At 47.5% G+C, this 22988-nt stretch overlaps 10 protein-coding genes across 11 annotated transcripts; 6 read left to right on the forward strand and 4 right to left on the reverse strand.

The window, feature by feature from the left end:
• Positions 1-165: 165 nt before the first annotated feature.
• Positions 166-1793, reverse strand: BDCG_08562 (uncharacterized protein; the record flags this gene model as incomplete). Its single annotated transcript, XM_045424345.1, has 2 exons — positions 166-1434; positions 1733-1793. The coding sequence occupies 2 exons, from the start codon at positions 1791-1793 to the stop codon at positions 866-868; spliced, it is 630 nt and encodes a 209-aa protein (XP_045273076.1). The 3' UTR covers positions 166-865.
• A 226-nt stretch (positions 1794-2019) lies between these two features.
• BDCG_08563 (transcription elongation factor S-II) lies at positions 2020-4884 on the forward strand. The gene is made up of 2 exons (XM_045424346.1): positions 2020-2189; positions 2585-4884. Exon 2 carries the CDS (start codon positions 2684-2686, stop codon positions 3593-3595), a length of 912 nt encoding a protein of 303 aa, XP_045273077.1. The 5' UTR covers positions 2020-2189; positions 2585-2683; the 3' UTR covers positions 3596-4884.
• Positions 4236-9035, reverse strand: BDCG_08564 (C6 transcription factor). The gene has a single exon (XM_045424347.1). The coding sequence runs from the start codon at positions 7482-7484 to the stop codon at positions 4647-4649; it is 2838 nt and encodes a 945-aa protein (XP_045273078.1). The 5' UTR covers positions 7485-9035; the 3' UTR covers positions 4236-4646.
• On the forward strand, positions 8155-11066 carry BDCG_08565 (uncharacterized protein). Its single transcript, XM_045424348.1, has 2 exons — positions 8155-9488; positions 9589-11066. The coding sequence occupies exons 1-2, from the start codon at positions 9325-9327 to the stop codon at positions 10421-10423; spliced, it is 999 nt and encodes a 332-aa protein (XP_045273079.1). The 5' UTR covers positions 8155-9324; the 3' UTR covers positions 10424-11066.
• On the reverse strand, positions 10855-14700 carry BDCG_08566 (nuclear undecaprenyl pyrophosphate synthase). The gene is made up of 2 exons (XM_045424349.1): positions 12212-14700; positions 10855-12089 (listed from the first exon to the last, which is right to left on the reverse strand). The coding sequence occupies exons 1-2, from the start codon at positions 12702-12704 to the stop codon at positions 11380-11382; spliced, it is 1203 nt and encodes a 400-aa protein (XP_045273080.1). The 5' UTR covers positions 12705-14700; the 3' UTR covers positions 10855-11379.
• On the forward strand, positions 13034-16723 carry BDCG_08567. Of its 2 annotated transcripts, XM_045424350.1 has the most exons (3): positions 13034-13207; positions 13273-15597; positions 15676-16723. In XM_045424350.1, exons 2-3 carry the CDS (start codon positions 13444-13446, stop codon positions 16183-16185), a joined length of 2664 nt encoding a protein of 887 aa, XP_045273081.1. In that variant the 5' UTR covers positions 13034-13207; positions 13273-13443; the 3' UTR covers positions 16186-16723. The 2 variants fall into 2 exon arrangements, with proteins under 2 accessions (XP_045273081.1, XP_045282604.1); XM_045424351.1 differs by having other exon boundaries at positions 13034-15597; positions 15676-16643.
• A 237-nt stretch (positions 16724-16960) lies between these two features.
• On the forward strand, positions 16961-17497 carry BDCG_17816 (uncharacterized protein; the record flags this gene model as incomplete). Its single annotated transcript, XM_045426873.1, has 3 exons — positions 16961-17023; positions 17107-17186; positions 17331-17497. The coding sequence occupies 3 exons, from the start codon at positions 16961-16963 to the stop codon at positions 17479-17481; spliced, it is 294 nt and encodes a 97-aa protein (XP_045282605.1). The 3' UTR covers positions 17482-17497.
• A 1538-nt stretch (positions 17498-19035) lies between these two features.
• Positions 19036-20371, forward strand: BDCG_08568 (uncharacterized protein; the record flags this gene model as incomplete). The annotated part of the gene is made up of 4 exons (XM_045424352.1): positions 19036-19271; positions 19529-20125; positions 20260-20292; positions 20355-20371. Exons 1-4 carry the CDS (start codon positions 19082-19084, stop codon positions 20369-20371), a joined length of 837 nt encoding a protein of 278 aa, XP_045273082.1. The 5' UTR covers positions 19036-19081.
• On the reverse strand, positions 20312-22969 carry BDCG_08569 (uncharacterized protein). The gene is made up of 2 exons (XM_045424353.1): positions 21842-22969; positions 20312-21570 (listed from the first exon to the last, which is right to left on the reverse strand). The coding sequence occupies exons 1-2, from the start codon at positions 22101-22103 to the stop codon at positions 20711-20713; spliced, it is 1122 nt and encodes a 373-aa protein (XP_045273083.1). The 5' UTR covers positions 22104-22969; the 3' UTR covers positions 20312-20710.
• Positions 22433-22795, forward strand: BDCG_08570 (uncharacterized protein; the record flags this gene model as incomplete). Its single annotated transcript, XM_045424354.1, has 1 exon — positions 22433-22795. One exon carries the CDS (start codon positions 22433-22435, stop codon positions 22793-22795), a length of 363 nt encoding a protein of 120 aa, XP_045273084.1.
• Positions 22970-22988: the final 19 nt, after the last annotated feature.

The following is a 22988-nucleotide window of genomic DNA, read 5'->3' on the forward strand; positions in this document are numbered from 1 at the left end:
TTTAGTTTCAACGTTCTAACAGTTGGAACGGGCGGAATATAGAGTTTAGGAAGGAGCAACTAGCTCCGTACCAATAAGAAAATGAGATCTATAGGAAGTAAGTTTAGCTGGACACTGCTTAATGTTGTTTAAGTTTTGCGGAGAATTAAAGTTTACAACGGTGAAGGCAAGATGAAGTTCTCAACAGATTTTATTAACATCAAAGTGCTATAAGCGGACGTTGCACTTTTTATAGAGAAGGTATGTTTATTATCCTCTTCGCGGAGCACTGATGAGGTGAGTAATCCAAGGAGGCTGCCAGCGTGTAGGTACTATGATCCGCACACATACACAAACACACACACGTCGACGGTTTAATCGCTACTTTTCTGGTGCATATCCCATAACTTTTGAAGATAAAGCAAAATTTAAAACCTAGTTCCAATAGGTTTACTTTAGCACATGCCCCAAGTGATTTCATGACTTTTTTGTGCCATCAGTGAACACGGGGGTGTTTCCAACAGTCATCCTGGCATGCGGGTGAACTATATTCCCTGGCAGCAGTTGGGCAGTTCCCAAAAGCACCTCTGAGCCTGTAGGTGACACTTCCAGGTTTCCTGTCCTTATAAACCTAATTCTAGTAAGTTTACTCTGGCACACATGCAAGTGAGTTCAGGACTTTTTCACATCATCAGTGAACAAGTTGGCATGCGGACGAACCATAACGGTGGTAACAGTCACCTGTTTGCCAACAGCATCCATCTCTGAGCCTGTCGATGAAACATCTAGGTTTTCCTGTCCTCATAAAGTTTACTCCAGCACACACCCAGGTGAGTTTAGGATTTTTGCGTCATCGGTTAACAATAGGCCCTATCCAATAGCCATCTTAACATGCGGATGAATCATAAGCTGTTGCAACGGTTGACCGTTTCCCAACGGCATCTCTGAACCTGTCGATGAAACTTCTAAGTTTTACCGCTCCAGTAATCTGTGCTTCAACTATAGGGCCACCAGCATCTGACTTTGCAACGGCTCTATGAAGCGATGCAAATACGGATGCAACTAGCTGGGCCCGTTGGACTTGAGCTTCCCAAAAGGGTTTCTGCTGCTCGGCATGGGCTAAGGTGAGCAGACTTGCTCCGCCAAAAGAGTCTGATAATAACTTTGAACCGGTTTGTATCTGGCTGTATAGAGCCATGAGCTGCGTAAGGCGAATCAGATGGCGGGTTGGTGTTATTTCCGTTCGCCTCTGCTCGGTGGGCAATACATGCCCAATGTTAATGTTGCTGGAATCGTAATATCGAGATAGTGTGTAAGTTAACGGCCTTTGCCTGTTCTGCCATAGCGTGGCATCCACAAATGAAAATCGTGTGGGCTGTGTCATTTTAATGGAGAGCTCCTGAAGTTTAATAGCTGCATATGCCACTGGGGAGCTGCGGCACTGGAAACCGGAAGCTGAATGGAGAGCTTGAGTGTTTAGCCTAGGAAAATTCCTCTTCTCAGGGAGCCGTGTTGGGGATGCGGATAGCTTTAGTTTCTGTTGAGGTACAGTACATGTACATGTACATGTACTTTGGGATAGCAGGGGGAGTGCGGTAAAAGTGCGGTAAAAGTGCGGTAAAAGGGCATGGTGATTGGGAACGAGTTATCCAAATATGGATACCAGCTGCAAATTAAAGCCGGCTGTGATGAAACTTCGCAAACATATTCCAGCACTGGTAACTAGGTAGTTACATCAATATCTGCTACATACAAACACCCAGGGTATGCTGTTCTTCTACAGCCATGAAATCCTTACCCTCCCTTGGGTCCATCAGTAATCCGCAGCCGTATCTGGATGGAGGGATGTCAAGGGGGATTTAGAGACATTTTCTCCCTCCGCATCACAGTCGCTGATGTTAGGGCTCGCTTACATAATCAGTCCGTCGCCTTTCCTGATTCGGCATGCGGCTCCAATAGCGCATTTCGCACTCCGTAGTTAGTTAGAGCTTAGTCAGCCAACATAGTTAAGGCCGGCAACTTCGCCAGCATCAAGATGGACAGCGACATCCGGAGCAATTTTCGCAATAATAACAGCTATCGTCCACCGTCTACCTGTCTTACCTCTCCTTTACGCAGGCTCTATCGAAGTACCGCCCCTTGAGCGTATCTCTACAGTGCGCAGTGGGGTTTTTATTTGCCCTTTCGCCGTAGGGAATCTTATCCGTTCGGTAGGTCGCAAATTTCCCCGCGCTGTTTATCGTTTCTTGCACTGTTTTTGCTCCACGAATGTGCGCATTTATTTGTTTAGCAAATCTACTACAAAGGAAAAGTGCTAGCCGGGCACTTTTCGTTAGGGAGGGCAAAATTTCCCGCGATAGCACTATCCACGGGAACGTGAAACTTTGAATGTGTTTCCTATATCCCGCTTTGTGGAGATGTGAACTGTGGTCTACTCTCGTCGCCAGTCCATAGACTCTATTCCAAGAGCGTTCAATTAGATGCTGGGAATGCTCTGCCGACTGTGATGGATATCTTCCATTCATTTCCATCCTGAGCTACAGTGGATAGCTCCACCAGAGATTGGCCAATGACATTGAATGGCACTGACAATTTTATGTAACAGCGGACAAATACTCCTTTGGAGACTCCAACCGACCCCTCCTACCCCATATTCGAACGAATCCCGTTGATCACGCCCCTCCTGTACTCGAGCTCCGACAACATGGACGTGAAGGAAATAGAATTCAAGTCTAAGGCGTTGACGAAGGCTGCGACGTCCGGCGAGACCTCAGCAACGTTGATATCACTGCTCAGGGAGCTACAAAAAGGTGTGCGGCCGACAGAGGACCTCCTGCGTTCTACAAAAATCGGTATCATTGTCAACAAGCTGAAACAGCATAAGTCGCCCGACGTTGCTCGTCTGTCTAGTGAAATCGTCTCGAAATGGCGGAGCGAAGTCAACAAGCAAAAAGCCGCTGCAGGTGGTTCGCCGGCCGCAAGCCGGAGATCCAGCGATTCGCCCAAACAGATTCCCAACGGCATCGCGCCACCAGCGCCCACGGCGTCGGATAAGCTGGCCAAATCCACCGTGCCTCCAGACAAGCGCAGTTGGAAAGCTGATCAGCTTACCATCACCCATACCCAAAATAAATCCCGCGATAGCTGCATCGGGCTGATCTACGACGGCCTTTGCCTAAATTCCACCGAGCCGCCGCGCATCGTCCTCCAAAAAGCCATCGAAGTCGAATTAGCCGCGTACACTTGCCTCGGCCCAGAAACGAAGGAACAATACCGCACCAAGATGCGTAGTCTGTTCCAGAACCTGAAAAACAAATCCAACCCAGGCCTGCGTGTGCGCGTGCTCTCCAACGAAGTCACTGCTGAAAAATTCGTGCGTATGACGCATGACGAGCTCAAGTCGGACGCACAGCGCGAGGAGGAACGCAGGATCCACAAGGAGAATATGGATAAGGCTATGGTTGCGAAGGCGGAGCGGAGTGTCAGTACCAGCTTGCAGTGCGGCAAGTGCGGACAGAGGAAGGTCACGTATACGGAAGCGCAGACGAGGAGTGCGGATGAGCCGATGACGTTGTTTTGCACGTGTACCGTATGCGGGAAGTCATGGCGCCAATAAGACGTGATCAATCTCCCTCTTTTTGATTGGAGCCCTTCGGAAACTGGGGCCAATCAGTACTTCTTTGTTTCCGATCTTCCTTTGTATTTTGTGTTATTTTATTTTGTTTTATCTTCCCCTCTAACTGTATTTATTTGTGTCCTGTCCTTTTTCCATTTCTACCCTTTTTTTCTTTTCTTTTACAAATATCTTGCCTACCATGCGTCATCTAGAGGTGGCATTCTGTTTTCCATCTTTTTATTTTCCCCGTCCACTGTTAAAAGTGGGCCTCTTTCTCATTTTTCTCATACTCAGTACTTTTTAAACGGTGTTTATCATTGGGGGGTGTGTTTTCATGTCTAGTGGGCGTTTATTTTCATTTTCATTTTCATTTTATCTTTTTCATTTTTTCATTGAACGGGTTGCTTTGAACATTATTTTCCTTTCTTTCTGCCACTACTCTCCACGGCACTCCATCGCCTGTTACTTTTTAATTTCTAGGGGCTCCGGAGTTATTTCTTTTATTTTCTTTTTTCTTTCCCTTAAACCTGCAACGGCTTTAGGGAGTTTTAATTTCTTCCTTTTGAATCATTTACCTCCCTAATTGATGTATCTGGGTATGGCCATATGACTGTCGTACCTGGAAAATGGTATCTCTGGAGGATGAACATGGTTTTGTTGGCTTTTGATAAATAAAGTGGAATAATTATTGCTTGTGTCGTATTCGCCTACTTCCGCAACTTGGGCTACTGGCCTGATGGACTTTACTTTTAGAGAAACTCCTACTTCTACAAAAGAAAGCAGGAAGAAAACCCACAAAGAAAGCGTCAGTGGGGTGGACAAAATAAAATTAGTTGGTAAATCTATCTTTCAAATATTTGATAATATTGCTCGCTCTATTCATTCCCTCCCTGAAAGTCTCTTTGATTCCCGCTCTGGGTTGTCATCCATGTGCCGTTTACGTACATATCAGATCGCATCCAACACCATGCTAACAAAACTCCATTCAATCAAACCCTCTGTCTACCCCTCACACACATTGCACATATGCCACGGACAGATTCACCACCTCTTATCCACTAACATCCATCTTTTCCCCAGCTTCCTCAACGCCCCTCTCACCTTCCTCCCCAAACGCATCCGGAAAGAACCCTGGCGGCGGCCAAATATCCGCAATCGACGGTGGACACATGATCTTGTTGAGGATCGTTTGCTTCCCCTTGCCCTCCTCCTCCATTCCGTCCTCCTGGTTCTGTCCCGGGAGCTCTTCAGCACTGTTCCCTGTGGAACTGCCATTGTCATGGTCGTTGAGGAGGGCGTCGTGGGATGATTTGTCATCGTATATGTCTATGATGAGCCGTGCATGAGAACTCTCGTAGTTGAGGGTGCGGGTTAAGAAAGCTTTATGAGGTTTAGAGGTGGAGATATCACTATTGTTTGGGTTTGGGCGGTCATGGAAGATGGATTCTATATCATTAGAAGCTGGAGGGGAAGGGGAAGCAGGAGAGGGTGATTTGTGATTGGGGAATTGTGGTGTGGCCTTTTGTGGTCCAAGCGTGTATCCATCGTTTAAGGGCTGGAGGTGGTGGTAGGTCTCTTTTTGGTTGGCTTTGCACATATTAGATATATCTGACCGTGGAGAGGGCGGCGAGTTTTCTCCTTCTCTTGTTTTTGACAGGTTTGGTGTCATCCATGGGATCTCCCGTGTTGCAGGGGTTGGGGATTGCAGGCCTGCCCAGACATCGTCAAAGCCCTGCGAAGAAGGGATGATGGAAGCTTCACTCCTACTTCTACAATCAGAGGCGCTAAACTGATCCATGGGTGCTCTGGAAAGGAGCGAGAAGAAAGTCAGGTCCTCTTCGTTTGGTTGTCGGGCGTCCGCGTCTTCCTGCAAAAAAGATTCTAACACTTCGAGAATGTCATACACGCTCTCACGAGGAGGAGGAGGAGGAGGTGAGCAATGTGGATGGGGTGGAGCTAGATTGCTTCTCGAGGAGGCTAGATGCAGTATTGGCAAAGAGGGTGGTGCTACAGCCGATGACAACTGCCTCGTATCCTCAACTAGCGAGGAATAAACCGGCCAGATTCCTCCTGCTCGGGATATTTGACTGGCGACCGACTCGAGCCAGGAAGTATCGTGATACCGTGATGAGGCCTGTGAGCGTGCAGCATCAACGATTATTCTTAGAGAGAATTCGAAAGGAGGAGGGAGGCAGGTTTGAGTAAAATTTTGTGACTGGGAAGTCAAGAGAGAGAGCGTGATATCCATGACCTGGCGAAGTGAATAAGACAACTGCTGTATATGGGGTGACAGACGGGTGGAAAGCAGAATCAGCGCTGCCATCTGGGTCCAAAGCAGAAACGTCTGGTGTGGTAGAAAAGACAGGTTTTCGCCCAATAACATCTTCTTGCTAACATCAGACAACCGACACCCTGGCGGAAGCTTCATTTCCCAGTGTTTAAGATTCCTCAGGAAATACTCATGTGCCATAGCAGTGACATCTGGTGCCAGGGGAAGATTATCCCAGAGCAAATGGAGGAGTTTCGAAAGCTCTAACAGGCGGTTGAAAGTACTGCAAGAGCGGAGAGGCCCACGAGGGCAAGAATTTTCCCCTCCGTGAAGCTTGCGGAGAAGGAAAACGTCTACCCACGGGCCCCATTCTTCGAGCCCATCCTCTTCCAATAAGTTGACATTGCGTATGGTATCGGAACGCATGCGTGGGCACCTAGCGAGCCGAGCAGATAATAAGGTGTCGAGGAGGAAACACCCAAGAAATGTCTCTTCTTCCTTCGATTTTCCAGGTGATTGTTTGCTTCTTGATGCAGCTCCCAGGCCCAAATCGATAGCTACGCTTGCAGCTTGTCCACAAAGAACCCATGCGGCTGTCCAATCCCCGAATCCAATGTTTACGAGCGTTAAGAGCAGGGTAGCCTGAACATGTTCAATTTCAAATTTGCCCCTCTCATCCGGTATCAAGCTTCGCGCAACCGCATAGAACCCTTTCGCTTCTTCGCCGGGGTTTCTGAACCTTGTTCCAGCAGTTGAATTTTCTTCAGTATCTGGTGGGATCTGGGCTGCAGTATAGCTTAGAATCGCCCAGAGAGCAGCATGATTCCCCGATCCCGCAAGGTTGCTTGCCGTTTCGAAAGTTGGATCTAAGTATTGGTAGGATGCCTTGAGAATTTCATGTTTTGCTAGAATGGGGAACCAGCTGTGCGTATGTGCAAAGTACATATCGAGGAGGTGTGACGTTTGAATGGGGAGTTTCATGCGAGAGTTTCTTTCTGCAGTTGGACTCGAAATACGAAACTTGACTCTTCGGGCGTCTGTGTCAGGAGATCGGGGTGGCTTATGTTGAATCTGAGTCAATGCCCATGGCAAAATTTCTCCAACATGATGGTCTGAACAGTCATCAAGTTGAGAATCAGACGCGATGTCAGATAATGAATGTTCAGGCTCAATACCTCCCCTATCTTCTTCCATACGCGGCGTTCCAGTAATAGTTAACCCTGGATTCAACAACAACTCTTCAACACTCGCGTATAGCTCGCTCGATTTCCATATGTCATGTAGCCTTTCTGACGCTCTTTCATTGTTCCACAAGGATACAAGCCATTGTCTCCGAGAGGATTCAGCTTCTTTAGATCCCAGCATCTCAAGTATCCCCTCCTCGAGGCCCGCGATATTGGAGATTGACAAAGCCCAAAGCTTCTCCAAGCCGCGGACGTAACCCTCTGGCAGCCCTCGTTTCTTTGCGGTCGGGTCGTAGGAACAATCATGGCCGGATTCTCGACATGCCACGCATGCTGGGCGTTGTCCGTCACAACGATACTTCTTGCCTCGACATCTATCGCAGGCCTTCGATACTCGCTTTCGCTTACTGCCGCTATGTCGTGTTCCATGATCCATATTATCGAGGCTTTTTTCCAGCCACAGACTTTGGTCTTGATCTGGGATATGAGACTTGCAGCAGATTGCATGTATAAACAAACGACAAATTGGGAGAAACAAAAAAAAAAGAAACAAAGAATGAAAATTAAGAACTGCCCATCAAGCGCAGCAGCGGTATTTGAGGCGTGTCTCCTACACCCTACACCCCAACAAGTTCCCTAGGTAATGCCTTGTGATTAACCATGCTCTCCAGCCACTTACCATCTATACTCCATAACCTAGAAGCTGCCAAAAGTCGTCCATACTGTAAAGTGACGGAGACTCACGCTGAGGCTTTCCGAGTGAGAGCAGAGGAGAAGCAAGATTATTGGCCCTCTGAGACAAGTTTAGACAGTTAAAAAAAACTTGAAGCCGGCAGGAATGCCGGGTTTCGGGCGTCAGCTGTTAGTTCCTGGGTATTTGATATCATCATTTTGGCTTTTGGCGCTTGGTCTATCAGAGGGATGACCATACGGCTGTAAGAATCGGCTGATGGGGGCTGGCATTTTCTGAGGGGTTACGGATACACTCCGCTAGCTTGGATAACTATATTGCGCCACCAAGGGGAACCAAGAGCAGAAGTTTTCTTTTTCTTATCTTTTCCCTTTTCTCGTTTGCAGAGATAAATAGTTAACCTTGGAACTTCCTTATTATCCAAAGGAACCATTAGTAGAAACGAATCATGAAAAGGATTGAAGTTCACTGTGACGTTGGAGCCGACGGTGTGAACGTTTCATGACTAAGCTCTCCATCAACGCCCTGGCCGTTCACTAAAGGAATCATTTTCCAATCACCAAGTCAAGTCTATAGTTATGTAACTACCAATAATAAACCTTTGTTTGGATGAAATGGCTAGTTAAATTCAATGCATGGCCATACACACTCCTCTCCCACCCACACTCGCTCACTAGCGATATTGCGACGGTAACATTTATATGGAAGGGTAATGCTGCTGCCCAGGCACCCTAATTGAGGGATATACTATATACATTTACCCCATCCCAGCGAGGCCTTCAACAGCTTATACGGAGACAACAAAACTCAAATCTCGCCACATCGTGGTCGTCGCACTCTAGCCAACCACCATCATATCATGTCTTGACCGGGAAAGGAATGTTTATCTCTGTGACCATAAACAGGGTATCTATCTGGGCTATAACTGGCAGAAAACCCTCCAGTCCGAATTCAAGGAATTGGTTCAGCTGGCGGTAAACGAATGCGTGGAAGGGAAGAAGGACCTTGGGGAGGAGGCTCGCTGGATAATCTTTGACAAAAAAGCTTTCTTGAAAGCTCTTGTACTCTCATAAAGGCTGTCGACCCTTTTGCAAGGGGAATATTTATGGGTTAATAGAGTTGTACATGTACATGTACCTGAGCTTGCCGCAGAATTACCGCCCCTTTGCCATGGAAAGTTTTACACCTCCAAAGGTTAATTGCCAGGCAGGATATCGAGCACCTGAATAAACATGAGTTGGTAGTCACCAATAATCAAAATAGACATCATAAAACATCATAAAACATCAGTCCTGGAATCAAGTAGGAATTTCGCAACCTGGGAAAATGGGAGTGTTTCACCTCATCTCATATTTATAGGCAGGCAGGTCTCCCGCCAAGAAATGACATTTATTTATTTAGCTGCATAAATAAATAACAGCTTAAATATTTCCCCTGCCGACGCCAGCCAGCAATTCTTCCCCTCCCCTCCCCTCTCTTCCTCTGCGTCTATCACCATGCATCTCTCCTCTTGATATCTGCGTTTTGGATATGCAGACCGGTTTCTATACCACTACCTTGATCGGCCTCGTGTGTTTTGCTCGCCATGTATATCCCCGACCAGCCCCAGAATGTCTCCTTTCCCTGGGCAACGGCCACCTCAGCGTGTGAACAGCGAGGATGTCCCGTAACAGATGCTGCAAACCTGAAAAAGAGGAAGAGAGATATGGGTAATTGGGATGGCCAGATCAACGCTAATATAGGCACTTGGTGGGTTTTTCTCTTGAATTTCCTTCAGTTTCAACCTTGGTTTTTTTTTAAATCTTTCTCGGTGACTCGCAGCTTAACATATTGTCTCTCCCCAAATCAGCACCGCTTTCATCCCCGGCAATGCTCAACACATCGAGGATAGATTTAGAAATGGATACAGTCAGTTCTTGAAAGATTCCTCGTCGGGTGCAATAGCTTCCAAATTTGCTCTGCGGCCCAGCCCTGAACGGAGAACACATCACTCCCGTCCATCCTGGCAACCAGCGGCAATCAAGCGGCGGCGTTTGATACAGCACCAACAAAACCAGCAATCACAGCAGGAATGGAATACTATTCCAAGAAACATATATTTAGGACAGAAGCAACATTTCTACACTCCTGATTCTGAGAGCACCTCGCCCACACTCGCATTAAAATCATCAACACCATCGCCACCGTTTCAAAAAGCGAAATCCAATACACATAACAATAACTATGACGACGACCCCTCGATTTCGTCCGTCTCACAAATAAACAACAAAACCACATCCCACACCTCCTTATCTCCCTGCCACATCTGCCACCGTCGCCCCACAACCCGTTCCACCCTCGACGCATACGCCGACTGCGACCTCTGCGCCGAACGAACATGCTACATCTGCCTACGTGAGTGTATGGTAGTCGATTGCAATGGCCCTCGTTCCCCTTCGAATCCAGGTCCAGGCTGTGGCAAGGATAACAATCATAATAATAACGATGGTGGTGGAGGAGGCAAAGCGTCCGAGTGGAGAAGGAAGACCTCACCGCCAAATTCCAGGCCAGGGCATGGAGACGAGGGAGCAGAAGAGAATGGTGAAAGAATGGGACGGAAGGTGTGTTCATGGTGTGCGGTTGAGAGCGTCCTCGACGGCGGGGGAGAGTTTGTGAGGTGTTTTGCGTGTGTGGCTGGATGGTGAACGGCCACGTACTTGGTTGGTTCATTCCCTTTCAGTTAGGTTTGGGAAGGGGATTAGATGGGAGTATGATTTTAGGGGCATGCGGCATATATCTCTTTTGTATTACTATGCTTTATGGCTTCTTCTTCACTGGAGGGGATTATAAGAGTACAGATACCCCAGTCTCTTTTTTTATTTCTCTTTCTCCCCCCATTCTGGGACACGTGCTTGCCACGACACTCTGGACAGCATCCAGGGTGATACATTCACTCCTTCTCCTTTTCTTTTTTCTTTCTTTCTTTTCAATATGATAGAATGCCAGCCACGCATCATGACTTCTTTATGGTTTGGAAAGATTAGATCATAAGGAGCATGATGGCGGGAAATCTCTTTTACATTGTTAGTTAGCAAGCGAAGTATATAGGTAATAGGTTTTACTTTTGTATTATATTATAGAACGTCGTTCTGGATATTCCATTTTTATTGCGCATGAGGACTCAGGTGCGGTGTGTTATGTGTACTATATAGCTAGTGTCCGTTATTCTATATACTCTTCTAGCTACTATTGACTTAACAGTCAGAAATAATGTCCTTTATACAGGCAAAAAACAAAAAGCCTGAGCCTGACGGTTTGCACCCCAAAACAAGCGAGGTTAAGAGGAACCCCTTAAGAATTCCTATAGTATTAAAGCCGGAGAGCGCCGCATCAGGGCTCATTTCTACCCCTATAGACTAAGAAATCCATAAATGGAAATTCTCCCAGGCAGCCGGCCGTCTGACCATTCAATATCTCTCAAGACAAAGCACAGAAGTTAATATGACTTAAAACGAGTATATACCACAATGCAGCATTGAAGTGGGGCCCACGCAATGATACTGACTCCCAGAGGAGGAAACAAACTAATAAATACAAGTAGACGCAAAAAGGAAAAAATGGTGAAAGTAAAAGTATAGGAATGCCGGCACCCCGCCCCAATCTATCTCCCAAATCTCATCTCCGCCTTCGCAAATCTCCACAGACCCTTCAGAAACTTCTGATACTCAACCGCCTCTCCACCCCCGGTAATCACTCCCCCCTTATTTCCCGTACAATAGATCTCCGTCAGCCGCAACTGCCACGGCGGATACCCGTCCAGCCGCACAAACGGCCCAAACACCATCAGCAAATCCGGGTCAGATTTCATCAATGCCGCCGTTGCCGCATTCATCTCTACGCCGCCCGCCGTTACGGTTTCCGCAGACGACAGCGGCGGTGAATCCGACACCGTAGTGCTGGTGGTCCCTGTTCCCGTACCGGTGGAGGACGCGACGCTATTCCGCTCGTCGAGGTGTGGATCTCCCGGCATGCCGGCTAGCGGTGGTGTAGGTGCGGACGTCAGCTCGCTGAGCTCTGCGTCGATGAGTTTGGGACTTATGTCTTGCGGGGACAGTTTGCCGTGCTGGGCCATTTCTGTGAGGGTTTTTGTGAGGTCGACGAGGGTTTCGCGTCCGTCTGTGGCGGAGAGGAGGAGGAGGGTGAGGAGGGCTGGGTTTACTTTTGAGGACGGCGGGCAGAGGGTTGGAGAGTAGATGGCGTGGTGCGGGGCGAAGAGGCGGAGGGTTGGTTGGTGGGAGGGGGGTCCGTAGTACGTTGATAGCTTGCTTATGACTATTTTGTGGAGGGTTGGGATGTAGGATTTTAGGATGCCTGAGTTGTTGTATATATGTTAGTTTGGTTTGGTAATTTTCTTCTTTTTCCTTTTATGTCTATTATCGATGATGCGGAAAAAAAAAAGGGGGGGGGGGCGGGAGGTTTCGTTTGAACCGCACCTGTCTTCTCATATATACTCAACATCGGAATGCCAGCGCACGAGCTCCAGGCCACCAACTCCGCCACCTCGTCCATAATCACATCCAACGCATCCTCGTCGTTCCCCAGCATCAAGACGACGCTCAGATGCTGCGGCAATTGGCTCAGGCCACGGACATCCTTCTGTATGAGCTCCGGTGTGCGGTGATGGTAGTAGAGGATGGCCAGGATCCGATCAATAATGGCATGATAGGCTTGACGGAACCGGATGTAAATGCTGAAAAAGACATGGATTAGGAAGTAGGTAAGGTAATGTAGTTTCGACTTGAGGAATGTTCGGATGGGTTTCTTCTTCTGCTTTTGCTTCTGCTTCCCATTCCTGGTGCGTGCTGAACGGATAACAGCTGGATCTGGGAGGTAGGGTTTGAGGAGCCGCTCACGCTCGGCGGGAGTGAGCTGTGAGGGATCGACTCGTGAGTTCCGTCGTAAACGCGGGTCTGTAGGGAGAGCCATGAGAGGGTGTGCGAACTGGTAAAGGCGACAGATGTGATTTGTTTAGGAGGTCTCTTTCCGGACCAACTCTAGGGGGTTTGGGTTGAATTTTCCGTTTCAAAAAAATAGCATTAGGGGTATAATTCAGCGGCCGGTCCCCATGGGTATCAATGCATATCGAGTTCAGGCTAGGAAAGAAACTAATAGTTCCTCCGTATTGGAAGTTGTGTATTTGAGCGGAGCTGGGAGAATGTTGTCCTTGGGAGAATTGCGGAAGTAGATATTAGTTATTTGTTTATTAATAGTCTTCTGTCTGCGCCATGTTGGCGATTTGCCCTTTGCGTCATTTCCTCGGCTGAGCAGCGAACCTGCGACACACGTCCTCAATTCTTTAGGTATTTAGTTTGGTGAAATGGCGATTTATTGAGGTAAAGCCCTATTATGATCTTCTTACCGGCTAACTACAGTCCGTATCTATTTTCACGCTGTTTTATTACCTTGATATCTTCATTTGGGACGTGGCAGTAAGTAGCATCCCTATGTGGAAATATAAATATACCATCTGCAACCTTCCAACGCGGCTCCGCAGTAGATAGACAGACGACTACATAAAACCAACTGCTCAGGACAATTTCAGTACACCCTGCAGCAATGACTTACTACGACTAACGAGCATCTTCACATCGACTACTTGAATATGACTAAAACGCTTGTTCCTCTTCCCGCCCACCAATGATCCTTTGACAACGGGGCCATCACAATGCCAGATACCGCCTCCTTAAATTCGCAGAGCGCCCGCTCCACAGCCACCAGGTCCATTTTCAACAAAGGCCCAACTTTCACTCTCGAAACTTTCTCCAACCGCGATTTCATTGTCAAAGACTTCATCGAGTCCCTCTCAGACACTGCCATCCCGGCGTCCCAGCGCCGATCAGGTGGACCTGGCGGAAACCAACCCTTCGACCCCAAACCCCTTATTCGCACCTTCGAACATGCTCAACGTCGCATGGTCGAGTTGTCCGGCGACCTGGAGCTACGAGAAAATGAGCTATCCGCCGCCGTGAGGAGGGCAGAGGCCCAGCATGCGCAGAATGTCAGCTCTCTTGGCCTCAAATTAAGCCAGACCATCGAGTCGTTTCAGAAGCTGGATACATCCCTCAATGGGCCAGGCGGAGGGGCTGGTGGAAATATTGCTGTTGAGACGGGAAAGAAGCTGGAGGAACTGGACCGCCAGAGGAGGAGGGCTTTGGATGCACATTTCCTGATCGAGTGCTGGGATGAAGTTAGCAACCGCGGGGAGTTGACCCTCTTGGAAAATCTAAGGCGATCGGGAAGCGGTGAGGGAAAGGTTAGGTGTGCGCATATGGCCAGGCAATTACTCAGGATAAGCAAGAGATTGGATCCGAAAAGCTGGAGCGAGGAAAATGGCAATCCCGGGATAAACGGAACATCTGTGAACGGCTCTTCCACCGCGAAACGTACTAATACAAGGGAGATTATCGAGAAGTTTTCGGAGACTCTGGAGAAAGATCTGCTGAAACAGTTTGATGACTTTTACCGGAAAGCCAACTTTGATGGTATGCGCGACTGTGCAGCGGTACTATACGATTTCAACGGTGGCGCCAGTGTTGTTGGATTATTCGTTAATCAACATCAGTTCTTTATTGACCGCAGCCAGCTCATTACTGAGGAAATTGGAGGCGATGCCGAGACGTGGGAAAAGCTAGCTGATCCCGACGCTGAACCGCCAGTTGTTGAATCTAGCCTTCAGTCGCTGGTCGACGAAGTCAAGGTGGTGGTGCAGGAGGAATCTACGATTATCAAACGTGCGTTTCCGTATTATGAGCAGGTTCTTGAGAAGTTTTTGCAAAGGATATTCCAACAATCTATACAGCAGCGGTTAGAAATGGTGTTAGGGAAGGCTGATAGTGTATCATCATTGGCGTTCCTAAGATCTCTTCAAACTGCGCGGAGTTATATTAGCGGCCTAATCGACGATATGAAGTCACACGGCCTAACGGAACATCCGGAAACTATATCGGCCAAGACTGCTATCATCTTGGATCAACAATTGGAAGACCTTTTCGTTCCCTATTTTGGAGGCTCGTCCTACATCGAAAGAGAGAAAAAAAATTTGGAGGAGCTTTACACCTCACTCATGTTCAAATTTACGACCTTCCATAGTCGCAGGAAGAAATCAACAGCCACATTCATGTCGTCTCTGGCCAAATCTGGCAGCGAACTCATTAACTCTGCCAGGGATGCGTATGTCAGTCGGCTCGATTCGTCAGACTTCACGCCCACTCAAAAACGAATGCTGCTGCGTGTTGCTGGCCTCAAAGACAATGCAGATTTACAAAAGCAAAGTGAAATTGAGCTTACGGATGAAGACGGCCGCTTAAACGTCGGCTTTGCGAAGCGAATGTTGAAATGGCTTGCTGAAGGGGTTGGGCGCGATCTAGAATTGGTTGTCAGCAGCGATACGCCAAAAGATGTTTCCGCACTTTTGAACATGCTTCTATCTATGATGGGAGAAGGATACGTCGAGGTTGCGCTCGATGGCACTCTCGAGTCCGCGTCAAGCCAAGAATCCTCAAAGACAGAACCAGACTTTTCGTACTTGGGCAACCTACGCGGTGCGATTACCATCACACACCTAATGATGACATGCATTAACGCCGTGCTTATTCCACTTGCAGCTGGGAATATTACGATCAGGAGAGATATGGAGAAAAAGGCTGCCCTAACAATGAACCGGATCGAGGATAAGATCAATTCTATCGAGCAGAAAACTGTAGACGTGGCGCTTTCCTGGGTTTCACGACTTCTTTCGGGCCAGAAAAAGAACGACTTCCGTCCGAAGGAAGATGCCGCAGATGGTGATAGCGCATGGCTGGAGATGCTGCAGACTCCCGTAAGTTACTCTTTCCCGTCTAATCCCTTCCCCGATAAGAAAATGCAACATTGGGTCCCATCGCTGACACAATCCTAGACGTGTGCCGCCATATCCACCTTCCTTAGCCGTCTACACACCGCAATCGTCACTTCACTCTCCTCCAGCGGCCCCAACGTCAAAATTTTCCTCACTGAAATCGCCCTCGGCGTCCGCACCTTACTCCTCGAACACTTCAAGCGCTTCCCTGTCAACGGGCCTGGCGGCCTTATGGTTACGAAGGACATGACCTGCTACGTAGATTTACTACGATCATGGGATATCGATGACGCTGTTAAAGGCGTTGGCGGCGCGCTCGATGTTCTATTGGAAGTTGGCAGTCTGTTCGTCGTTGGGCCTGAAGCGTTGCGAGAGAGGGTTCGGGCAGGAACCACTAGGGCGACTGGTAGGGGTGGCGCTGGCTCTGGGACGAGCAGGACAGGCGGATCCGGGACTGTGGCGCAGGGCATGGCGGAGGCGGGGTTGACCGTTCAGGAAGTCAGGGCTTATGTTATGAGAAGAGAAGATTCAGGGACGGTGGGGATGCAGAGTGTTTTTAATGCGTTGTGAGCAATGATTGAACATTAACAAAGGGTGGTTTGGAGTGAGCTTTCTGCTTTTTATTCACATTTGATTCCCCATATACTCTTTTCCCCTATATTTTATCATTTTTATCATTTATTTTGAATTCCTTTATAATGACCCTTGGAGCAGTTTATCCCTTCTCATTCAGATCCCTCTAATTGCCCATATCCAAAACGGGGGTAAGTGACACCTATAAAAATTATATCGAATTAAATAATCAAGTCGACTGGAAGAAGCCCTTTTAGCAGGCGAACGGGGAGGTATATGTGATAGCCTTTGGCGGTCTTTCCCACTGTGAAGTCTTAGGTATTCTCATTGCCTGCTCGGTAGTCAAGTGCAAAAGGTAACCAAAATACCCATATCGACCCCTGGACGGGCGGCTACTCGTGACACGTCCCGTTGACCGCTTGAATACTTTGAATGAGGTCTTTGGGAAATCAAAAGGAGGTAAAAAGTAGCAAAATGCTAGGTAGCAGCATGCATGCATGCATAAATAGATCCGATAATTCATTGGGACTTGCGGAAGTGTTAAATTCTTGCTATGATCATATATGACTTGCTGACTTGCAGGTGATTTAGAGTTCAGGCGGTCATTGGACGGGATCAATTGCAGGTATTTCCGAGACATCCCTTTTGTACCGTACACGTACATGTTGAGTTCGTATATGGTTAAAATATGGAAACGAATGAGTGGGCGCCGGGCGGCGGACATTCCTGTTTTTGTGCTCGTGTTTTTATATGCGCTCCCAGCAGAACCGGAATGACGCAGAGAAGAAGAAAGGAAAATACCTTGGGGCCGGATAACCTTGAAGATACGGCCCAAGTATGTCTCACGCTGATCTGTTTATGTTTGATCTGGTGAGGCTGATGAGCCAGCGCACAGAAATCTTACTGTTTTTGCCCTAGTTGAGTAAGGATCGAGTTCGACAAGCCTGGTTAGGGAATATGGACCCAAATTTGAGACGCCAACAACTCACGAATCAAGGGTATGGCATTCAAGCTTCATGAAAAGAAGGTTGCTGGTGAAAGGGGATTATAGATACGAAACGATGATAGTGATGCTGGAGAATACTTCTGATTTTCGCAAGGTAAGTCTTTTAAAGAATCACAATGCCTTATGCATTTATCAGATATTTGGGGGAAGTTTCATCCACTCTGGGTCTCTATCATGGAATGAAGGAGACGGATAATCCCGATTTGGGAAACCAATGGCGTCTGCTTATGTTCTTCAGCCGCTTCTCTCAGATCTCCCTTGTGTTGGCAACGCAGAATGTCCCGTAGAAGTCGTCGTACCATGTGATGAAGTGTAACCTATCAAGTGTTAAAATCCTTTCATGGTCTGCTAGAATGTATTTTGGCCCGATTGTACTGTACATGAATTACCGCCAATGAAGGGGTTGCCATCAACCTCAACCTGAACAGCATATTTCACCAAAAACGGTATAAGGGGATTTCGGCAGACAGTACGTGGTTGCAAATCTTTGCTGCGTCACTACCCAATGACCCCAGGAACCTTCGTTGGTGCCACCCGTCACAATGACACTAGAAGATCTCACATCCGCCCGTTATTGCTCTGTTGCAATCCCAACCCTAGATTGAGATAACATCGTCCCGATCGCTATAACCTCGTATTCTGGCTGACTCGCTCCTCTCACTATTTTCAGATCTTCTCCCGAATACGATCCTAGACGGGAAAGAGGAGAAAACAGGTGAACGAAAACCAGCTCATCAAGAAAACCTATATAAATCCCCTCCCCTAGCCAGGGCAAGGGTCAAAAGAGGACCACCCAACCCTAACCACAGTCTACCCCACGGCTTTCTCAAGAAGCGATAAAAAACCAAGTCTTTCCTTGCAACCAACTTCCTCCTCATTTCCAACGAAACTCCAACGATGAAGCTCAGCATCGTCAACCTCCTTGTCACCGGTCTTCAACTAGTCACTATTGGTGTGGACGCCTGTAAATGTCGCGAAGGAACTAAACAGGGTCAATACTGCGGCCACTGCTCCGCAGTGCTCGTTACCCCTGATTTTGTCTATGATCATGTGTACGAGTGCAACCCGAGCGGCGGATGCATGGATTATGGAAAGCGCAATGATTGCGAGAGGAGCAATAACCCTTGCCCATTCTGAAGCGGTATGTTAGAGAGCTTCCCCCCCCAACTCTTTTTTTTTTTTTTTTTTTTTTTTTTTTTTTTTTTTTTTCCGGATGGCAGCTTTCCTGCTTGTAGCACATTTGGAACGCGGTCAGGGTGGCTAATAATCAGGATCATACAGAGCCCCAGAGAGAAAGCTAGTGGCGAGCGGCTTTCGAGGTAATTGGAACAAGTGGATAGCTGAGTAACCTAGGGAGGAGGAACAGGATTGTAGGAGTATCGGCAGCTTGCGAGCCCAGTTAGTTGAGGGTTGAAATGCTGAAAACTGGGAAATCGTTTGATATTTCTTTTTTCGACTCGGACTTATGGTTGTTGAGAAGGAGAACACGTATCACTCAGGGTGATGATTGAAATCTGCGCTATCACAATTAAAGTCAAAGTCTTAATTATCCTATAATTGCCTATTCATACCAACCGTTGGTTTTAGTAGTACGTCAGCAGTGTGTGCTAGTTGAAGGCGAAGCAAAAAATAAGCTTAAAGATCTGCAGAACCCGCAGGTCTTGGCGCTGAGGCTCAACCTTAATTTCCTTAAACCAATCTTGCCAAAATAGAACTAGCGCCCGTAGGCGGCTCTCCCGTTAGGTATCAGCTCCACTGATTAGAGTCAGGTCCCCGGCCCGCTACCATTGATTCCAGCATGGATACAGGCCTCATGTTTACGGGTTCCCCTAGGTAGAGGAAGGCGGTTTCCCTTTCGCCCCATCGTCCAGTAGAACAAGAATAGCTATGGGACAGGCTTTTTCTAGAGTCAAAATGGCTGATCCTGACCTCGAGAATAGCAACAATAACAATGTCGATATCAATAAGCACTCCTCAACCTTTTATGGTATATCTTTCGGGTGCAACGTACATAAGCGAAGAGCTCAGCCAAGAGCCTCAGCATCACAAGCACTGGTACACCGCATCGAGATGGAAAGTCAGTTGTTGTGTTTTTACCAGAGCATAATTACTATGGTTATGATCATGATGATGATGAGATGAAGGCGGCTGTAGTGCGTGCCACTGAAGTATATGAGTTGTCTATGTTTGAGCCACAGTGAACCCCCGAGGATTGTGCAGTAGGTTTTAGTTTGAGAGGCCCCTTACATTACTATACATATCCCTCGGCTTGGTAGAGATGTTAATTGGCCCACCTGGATAGGTATCTTTGTCGACTTAACTCCAATGTAGCAGGATTCTACCTCGAACGCTTCACGATAAACTTGTCACCGTCCGACAGAGATAAAAGCCTCCTCGCGCTGTATTCCAGATGGGTACTCCAGACCCTTTCAGCACTGCACTATATCCACACCCATTCAGTATTTCTTTCTAATTTTGGAGCTAATTCCATCTGGCTACGAGCCGATATGTCTATTGCCGTAACTGTGTTTATAGCTACAGTCATCCCCACGCCAATTCCCGGATATGACGACCTTGGTGTTGAAACTAACAACTATGAATACGTTCTCCAGACGCCAGAGAACGCCTACCGCTCCGGATCTCTAGAGTTACTTGAGCATGGTCAGCCTGCGTTCGGCGCGGCGTATGATCTATTTGACTGGGCCACATTTATGTGCCGGCTCTTGACCAACGATTATTCAACCTGCCCTCTGCCGCGACCCGGCGGCTATCATACATCGCCTCTCATGACAATGGACCCAGCGTCCTGGAAGGATTTTAGCAATGATAGAAGGCCGTGGAAATACGAAGAGAAAAGGCAAAAGGAGGGCGCGTGGCACGTACTTGAGGAACAGAGACTCGGATATAGACTTGTGAAGCGTGGAATCGATAGTATGAGAATGCGAAAGAGGCATTGGAAGACGTGCAAAAGGTTGTGCAGAAGACGGGCTTGCTGCTCGTTGGAGAAGATGAGGTTGAGCTGGAAAAAGGCACTCAAAATGGGAGAATGTTTTTGATGTAATCAGAACGGGCGATGAAGAGTTCGATCAAGAGCTTCGGTTTGCAGATAGTGCGGAGGAAAAGATTGCGGTTTAACTTTCCTTAACTTCGCATTTATTAGCCATGGCAATGCTTTAGGAGCGTAAGCATAGTAGGTGTCGTAGTAACCCAGTGGTACTTCTTGACTGCGCGCATTAGGGCATGAATTGCCCAGCTACTCTATACCAGACAGAACATCAGGTATGTATGTACGTACACTAGGTGCAAGTACCATGTGTGCGATAACCACCCTCAAGGATTGAATTTTATCAATTTCTCTCCCGAATTATTTCAAATCCAAATTCGGAAAGATTTATACTGTTTACCACCTGTGTCTGTATGTACCTTAGCTTCATTGCTTCTTTCTATGATCTTAGTCTTTCGTCAAACGTCTAAACAAGAGAGGGAAAAAGCCCAATCGATCCAAAAATTCGAACCTCACACGTCCCCAACGTTACAAATACTCGCCCACTGGATGTTCTTCAGACCCTGTGGGACCGACAGTCCCTCGACAGTCCAACTGGCAATAGCTAACTCAAACACCCAGGCAAGAATAGTCTTCCCCCAATGCGTCTCCCTGCCCCAGATCGCATCTTCAATGACAGCCCCAACGCCATTCAGCAGAAAGAACGTGTAGATTCTCGCGAGAGCATCGACTGGTAATAGTGGCTTCAGAGCATACACGTGGAAAAATCCCATAAGCGCAAACGATGCAAGGACGCCAAGGGCCCTTGCTATGGAAACTGGCACGCCGTAGCGTTCGGGTAGAGTATACCGTATCGGTCCATATGCGAGCGAGCGACAAGGGCTGGCAAAAGCGCTGTGCCATGTTTCGCTCCAAAAGGTGCTTAGGGAAGTTGCCGAGTAAAGGGGTCCAAACAACGGGGGGCTGGTGTGATAACGTAGCATGAGCTGAAGGGTCTCCCAGATCACATATATGGCTAGTAGCACTTCCAATGCAACCACTGTAGGGTTCGATTGTGGACAGAGCGTTTGTAAGATGGCAAAAAGCGCTGCGTGGAGTACTAGATTAACCGGTTCGGAAAAGTGAGGCTTCCACTGCTTCGACTTGGGACTTGATCGGCCGTTGCGATAGTAATTTCCACCTTTCCCTTTCTGAGGACTGGGTGCTGGGGCAGGACCGAGTCGGGTGGTATTTGGCGTAAAAGATTCGTACCGCAATTCCGTCAGGTAGAGAAGAGCTAACAAGCCAGGCCCAGGTATTGGATTCTGCGCATACTGCGGCGGGTGATAACGTCGCGCGAATAGGTCCAGCGCTTTCATCACGCCAATGGCAACTATATGCAGGTCAGGAAAATGGTTTATTTCGATGCTGATACTCTCCGATGAAACGATATCAAGCCCAAAAACAATGAAAACTTCATATGGATATCAAAATTTCAAGCATGGCCCACTGATTTTGCGGATACTGCTATTGGCTAGGTACTTGGTATCTGGTAGCCTTCAATCGAGCGGAACAAAACGAAATATACACCATTCCAAAGCTAGAAACCAGAAGCCAAAAACCGCAAGAAACATTCTAGAAACGAAAAAGATGAATATCCTTACCAGCAAAAAGCTGTAAGCTCCGAATCATATTGCACTCCAACACCACCAAACAACTGCTCACAACGAACCCGACACTCGCCAACAGGCTCAGGACCTCGAATTTCCTAGTTTCGCGCTTTGCGAGCGCATACAGTGAGAAATAAAGCAACAAAGCAGGTACCAGTAGTGATGAAATGCAGAAGCCCAGGTTGATTCCTATTTGCTTGAATGCTCTGCGAGCCTCAGGGGCAAAGGCGAGAGAGTAAAGTTGATAATCGGTCATGACTCCGGGGCTGATTGATCTGCGATCCTGTCGCAATGCCTCCCTCCCTCCTATCTGTCTGTTTCCTCAAGCGGATATCAAGGAGCGGTTGAATATGCAGCGATTGGGGAAAGTCGATACAGAGTTTCCAAAAGTGAGAGAAAGCGAGGCAAACCAGCGATGCGATAAGTGGAAGGCACAGGGGCATCAAAGAAAAGACGGAAATCATAAGAAGAATAGAATAAACAGGAAAATAATGATAGTGATAGAATATGCAGTTATTGTAACCTGAGGGAATTTGGCCACTTGGCTTGAGCATCAGAGGTCTAAGAATAAAATTGGCCGTGACAATGACAGTGATTGACAATGACTCCAAGTCAAATCGCAGACAGCATTCAAACCTTGAGGGCCAAAAAGCAGCCCTTTTTCCCAAAGCAGCACAAACAAGAGAGGGGATGGTAGAGAAAAAAGCGACTTCAAAACAAGCATTTATGATACGAGGGGATACATCAAAGTTGCCACACTTTTTCTCTCCACAAAATAACTTTGTAGGCAGCAGTCCTGCGTGTACGCTGGCGTACATGCATGTGCGTGCTGCTGCAGTAGGAGGGAATGATGTAGTCAAAAGGAAAGGAAACCATGTATCATCTCATGCATACGAAGATGGGAGACAATACAAGTCCCCTCTATTCCTCAAAGAGGTGTTGGGATGAATGATGGGTCTTCTTATGTAGTTACATGTACATACAAAACATGAACAGCGGTCAAAGGTCAAAGACATCTAACTGTTTGAACACACAAAGCCGGACGTTCCGGCGATCCCTATGCCCTAAACACTATGATTTGCTTTTTTCTTGTATCCCGAAAATGAATGTGATATGCCGACAGCAATTCTAAAAAATAATT

This window comes from Blastomyces dermatitidis (genome assembly GCF_000003525.1).
Source record: "Blastomyces dermatitidis ER-3 genomic scaffold supercont1.11, whole genome shotgun sequence".
Classification (NCBI taxonomy): Eukaryota; Fungi; Ascomycota; class Eurotiomycetes; order Onygenales; family Ajellomycetaceae; genus Blastomyces; species Blastomyces dermatitidis.